The sequence below is a fragment of the Otolemur garnettii genome, unplaced genomic scaffold (genome assembly GCF_000181295.1).
Source record: "Otolemur garnettii isolate 467f Iridium unplaced genomic scaffold, OtoGar3 scaffold00063, whole genome shotgun sequence".
NCBI classification, from domain to species: Eukaryota; Metazoa; Chordata; class Mammalia; order Primates; family Galagidae; genus Otolemur; species Otolemur garnettii.
The window spans coordinates 4,367,552-4,373,551 of NW_003852458.1; the positions used below are offsets into that span (position 1 = coordinate 4,367,552).

Genomic DNA, 6,000 nt, shown 5'->3' on the forward strand with positions numbered 1-6,000 from the left:
TTTGAATATTAAGCTTTCAAACATAATTATTTCCCAGGTTCAACAGAGTGGGTATAGAACACAGAAGAGGCAGACAAAAATCATATTTAATTTAAGAGTCCATATAAATGAGCTATTTTAGAAGTGGATCCTCCAGCCTAAGTTGAGCCTTCAGATGTCTGCAACCCTAGCTACTTATCTGACTACACCTGCATGAGATCCCCTGTTGAAACCAGCCAGCCAAACTGCTCCTTAATTCCTGACTCACAAAAACCATGAGAGATAATACATTATTTCTTGTTTAAGCCTCTAAGTTCTGGTATGATTTGTTATGCACACTTGATAACTAATAAAGAGGAAAAGAAACTTAAGTTGAATATCACCTTCTTAAGCTCCCACAGCTTAAGAAGTCAGGCAACTTGAATTCCAGAAAAAACTAAGAGGCAACTTAATACATCTGCCTGGAGGCAAGAAGAAAAACCACAGAACTTCTAAAAGCTATTATTCTAGGTAGAAAAGAGGGAGATGAGATGGCCATAATAACACCCTCTGCTTACCAGTGTCAAAATTCCCACAAGTTTATGAATATTAAGCCCCCTGTTTTAAAGGAAAATATAATTCAATAAACTGTATAAGATATGATCACTAAAGGTTCTAAGGTTAACTAAAGAATCTCTTACCTTAATGATAAAAAAAATACACCAAGAAGTTCTAAAAGCCACATGCATCAAAATCAATGGCAATGAAAAATTAATTGCTGAACCTATCCATTATCTCAACTGCTTACATTCAGAATGTTTATTCAGCCAGATTGGGTCTTAATCCCCAAGATCATTTAATCAGTCATTCACTTTCAAATGTTTATTGTCTAACAACTGTATTGTATAAAACTATGTTAATGATAATGAAATTAAAATATAAGGCCCTATACTCAAGGAATTTATATAATGTAAAAGACAAAGAATTAAGCAGAAAATCATACAAAGGGATAAGTGCCTTCTGTACAGATAATTATAGTTAGAGCTCAGGAGAGGCACCAGCATCTTGAGTAAATAAGGAGTGTAAGGGCACTCTTGATAAAAGTACACATAAAGGCATGACAAGAAACATGGGCTTCCTGGAGAATTCTTTAACTTACTCTTTAAATCAGGCACTGTCTTAAATATCAACAAATCTCACTAGAGCAAAAGCATCCTGGTGTGAGCCTCCAATCATGGTGTTAGTGGATATTCATGCTAAAAATATAAGTATTAATCTATACCATAACATGAATTATTTTCTACCACCAATGCCAGCTAGATGCAATATCTTTCTCATGCCTGAACTTAAAACTAGAGCTATATCCTTGAAAACAACTGCATAAAGATAATTCCACTCAATTCTACATGCCTAAATTTTAACACTAAAAATTTTTTGGAACATGATTCTAATGTTCATAGTAGGCGGGAACAACAATGCTTCCACTTAAAATCACATACCATAGTAAAATACTTGTAGCAACAGAGTCCAGTAATGTGACTATAGTAGAAAAACTAAAGGATAGTTTCCATATTTTAAGATGGATCATAAACAGATACCATGCAAAGCAAAGCAAAAATGTTTGTATGTATAACATGAAACACACACACACAAAACCCAAACAAAAAGAACAAAAAGATTCTTACCGTTCTGGGTCAGTGTTTACCCCTATAACTGGTTTAAGTCTGTCTAAGACTTTACTTGCTGCCAGAAGCATTGTGCCATCACCTAAGGGACACAAATAATAGATAAGACAGGCATAACCAGACTTCTGTTATAAAACTAGTTTTTGACATCATTTTGAAAACTAGTAGTTCTGTTTTAACAATCATACCCCACCCTACTGACTTCCATAGCCTACCTCACTTCCTTTCTACCTACTATATCTTTGTACTCTTTCCTGTTTTAATCCAGGATTTTAACAGTAGCAAGATTAGCATTTTAGGCAGAATAATTCTTTGTTTGGGGAGGTTGTCCTGGACATTGTATAATGGTTGGCAGCATACCCATGAGATGCCAGTAGTACTCCCTAGTTTGGTAACCACAGCTCCAATCCTAAAACTTCTATTTGCCAATTCTCTTTTCCTTCTTCCATAACACCAGCCCAAGTCCATAAATTATTTTAATGAAGACATATCCAACCAGTGTCCAACTTCAGACTTTTTTTCTCCAACAGCTGCTGCCAATTTAAAGCTTTATTTAGGAGGAGTGAGGATTAACTTAAAGTGTTAAGTGTATTATGGGCCAAAGAGAGATAAATTTACCTAATCTCAGTAAACTCTTTACCAACTTCAATTTTTTTTTCTTACAACCAGCATAACTAAACCAACATACAATAACAACTAATCCTCTGAATCATTATTTGAAGGTAGATGCACATCTTAAATATACCCATGGAAATACACAGAAACACCATTCATTAAAAAAGTAGAATGTTGTATAAAATAGATGTTTTAACCTAATCCTAAAAATCCAAAAGTTAGTCTAATGGTAGCTAGCTCCCAAGCCATCTGGAAAGAATGCGTACTAAGTAGCACTTCCATACTCCAACCTCACAACTCTCACCTCCTGCAGCTATGACAGCGTCTGCCCACCGTACAGTCTCTTCATCGTATTCTCTCCTCTTGACTAGTCGGACTTCGATTCCTTCATTCCTAATATGAAGTAAAGGTCACACCAAATTTCTACCAATAACATATAAATTAGGGGTATGTTTTCTGAGAGGTAGATTATTATAATGGAGATACAAAATAAACAGGTTTATGTCTTATAAACAAATTTATGTATAGCTTTGTAAAGTTAGCTTCACTTGCATTTAATTACACCAGTCAACTGCAAGAAGCATGTGATAAGCTGAAAGCTAATAACAATGCTAAATCTCCATGTGCTTTAAAAACAGTTTTATAACCACCAACAAACTGCGATACTGATTGGTTAGAATTTCATTTTCTCTACTCATTCTGGTGCTAAAATTCATAATTAAAAAATGGTCCAGAAAACGAACACCTAGACAATTTTTTTAATTATAAAACTGAATAGCCATTATTTCAAATCCAACAAATAAGTCACTAAATGCCAGACATTGTAACAGTGACCAAAAAATACTTTGTCATTTACACATTCTCACACTGACTCTTGCGTATACACAGACTTATTCACTGACTGCATTTAATCCCAAAGTAACTAAAGTTTCTATAATTTTTAGACAGAAGTTCCTGTAATGATAATTTTCAGATACACAAAGAATATTATAATGAACAACCATATAATCCACTATTCTGTTTTAAGAAATAAAACATTACATAGTGGAAACCAGCTTGCAAAAAAGGCACTTTTGTCAGTCTAAAAAAAAAAAAAACTTCTGAAATTATGAGTAAATAAAAATTTTCTTAGAAATGCCATAAAGTCAAGTCCATTAACTTTGATATGATAATCATTATTGAAAAAAAATCTAAGGAGGAACTGTTAGTACAAAAGAAAAATTGAAGTCTTGAATATAAAATCCCACCCGAGACCCAACCATGGACTTACCGTAAACTATCTACAATATGCTCCACATTTTTGGTGTGAATATGATGTCGCTCAAGAAGTCCACTGTAGCTAGAGCCTTTCAATGCAAGCTATATCAAAACAAAAGAAATGTTGCTTTACTATTTATTATATATGTTACAATATTAAGTGTTTAAAAAGCCCTATATAAAACAATTTTTTGAAGGTATATTTTAATGACTACCTGTGAAACTTCTAAGTTCACATTGAACTAGAAACCCTGATCTCAGAAAATTGGAATTTGGTTTTAATATCAAAGATAGCATTAAGTTTTGTGAATCAAATAGTCAGCAGGATCTCAAAATTTGCATGATTTATAGCTTTTCTATTTTGTAATGACTTTTAAAACATACTGCATATGCCTACTTGAAGACCAAAGATAAACTAACATTTATAGAGGCAGTTATATGACCTTTGTTCCACTTGGATTTGCTGCTCTCTTGTGCTCACATTTACAAACTCTATTTGAAATTTACCCTACGCAGTCTGAATAAAGAGTTAATGATCTCCTTGAGAAAAGATCACGTTTGGACATACATATATATATCCTTCAGGAATTATATTTCCTTAAATGGGCTGGACTAACATTTTATAGCTATCACATTCTCCTTTTAAAGTGTAGCTCTTCTAAATAAACCATAAAATAAAATGTTGACAGAGGAATTTAGAAATAGCCTCAGTGAGCATCCATTTAATCAACAAGTAGGAAATGTGTCCACTGGAGTGAATCCTAGAATTCAAAACACGTTATTTTCCTTCCTCCACCAAATTCCTTTATACCTTTCCTCTTTCTGATACACAATCAGAGTTTCAAGTATTTGTCCAATATATAATCTTAATATTTAAAAACATTACTTACTGGATTATAAAGTAAAACCAACTTTTAGTTAGGATTTTAATATATAATTTGTTTTGGGAAGGAATTTAAATCAAATATAATCTTATGATTCTAAGATCATTAATGTTATCATTTTGATACCTACTTTCACTTTTAACTATGAATATTGAATTAAGAGTTTAAAGTAGTTTTATCCTCACTATAAGGAAGTGTATGTTCCCCAAAGAGGAGCTGAGGAAGCATTTGGCTATTATGAAAATTAACAGATATTAATTCACAAAGATATACCAGATCAGACAGCCTGTAAAACACTATAATACCAACCACAAGCCTCATTACTTTCAGACAGACGAAACCAATACTAAAAGCTTGTTTTAAAAGGAAAGCAGTGACCAACATAATAGCTAGAAAAGCCTTCATTTAATCAACAAATCAATACAAATCAGGTTTAGTAAAACTATTTTTGAAGTAGAATTTCTGAGTAAGATGAACATAGCAGTAACACTCAGATCAAAACTACCATTACCCAGCTATGGATTAACAAAAACTGCACTAACCACTTTGCTGAGAGTTGGGACCAAAATGCTTTTCTTCTCTACCCTCTCCTTCGGTGAGTGCTAGTTTCATCGCTTTAAGAGACCTACAGGCTGATGGTTCATCCTTTCTATCTCTAAACCTGTGCCCTGTTAGTAGAGCTCCAAATGAATTTACTAAAACTGTTTATTTGACATCCATTGATATCTAACAGACATCTCAAATTAACATGTTCAATATTGAACCCCTGATTTTCAAGGCCAAAGATTTCCTACCTGTGGCTTAAGTCAAGACCTACTCTAGAGTCATACCTGATGCTCCTTTTCTCTTATTCTCACTCCCAATTACTAAATCCTGCATTTTATCTATGCACGTCTCTACTTTTTACCTCTACCACTCACGATCTCACTCCTGGACTACGGCACAAGCCTTTTAGGGGGTTTGCTGCTTCCACTCTTGGCCCCCTACAGACTATTCCACACACAACCACCAGAGGGACCCAAGCATGTCTTTCTCTTACTCAGTTAACACCCTTCTACAGATCACACCTTTAACAAAGCATGAACTCCTTACCAACTCTCCTAGACCCTATGTGACCTAACTTGTGCTCCCTCTCCTACCTCATTTTTCCTCCTCATTCCCCAAGCTCTAGTTTTATTTGTCTAGTCTCACCAAACTCTTTCCCTTGCATGACCTGGCATGCCCTCCTCTCTCCCTCCCTCAGCCTGACTCTGGTACTTCTCCACCTTCAGGTGTCAGGACCCAGTGCCCTCTAAAACACAGCTGCTGCTACTACAGCCACCACTGCCAGTTACTCCATCCTAAAACCTATCAATTTCCTTCACTACATTCACCACACCTAAAATTATCTTGAGTTATTTTTAATTTATTTGTCTCCCTTTACTAGAATGTAAGTGTCAGTCAGGAAAGAAATGATCTTCCTTGTTCACCACTGTGCCCTTCGGGTCTAGATACTGGTTAAGTATTTGCTGAGTGGGCTCAGCGCCTGTGGCTCAAGCGGCTAAGGCGCCAGCCACATACACCTAAGGTGGCGGGTTCGAATCCCCAGCCCGGGCCCGCCA

The 6,000-nt window shown here is 35.2% G+C and overlaps 1 protein-coding gene across 2 annotated transcripts in view; it reads right to left on the bottom strand.

The window, feature by feature from the left end:
* NADK2 (NAD kinase 2, mitochondrial) overlaps nucleotides 1-6,000 on the bottom strand; it is a 42,906-nt gene that overhangs the window by 25,131 nt on the left and 11,775 nt on the right. For both annotated transcript variants that reach the window (XM_003792939.3, XM_003792940.3), the window contains exons 2-4: nucleotides 3,529-3,617; nucleotides 2,563-2,651; nucleotides 1,644-1,725 (exon numbers count right to left, since the gene is read on the bottom strand). In XM_003792939.3, the coding sequence (XP_003792987.1) occupies nucleotides 1,644-1,725; nucleotides 2,563-2,651; nucleotides 3,529-3,617 (260 nt within the window). The remainder of the gene's footprint in view (nucleotides 1-1,643; nucleotides 1,726-2,562; nucleotides 2,652-3,528; nucleotides 3,618-6,000) is intronic.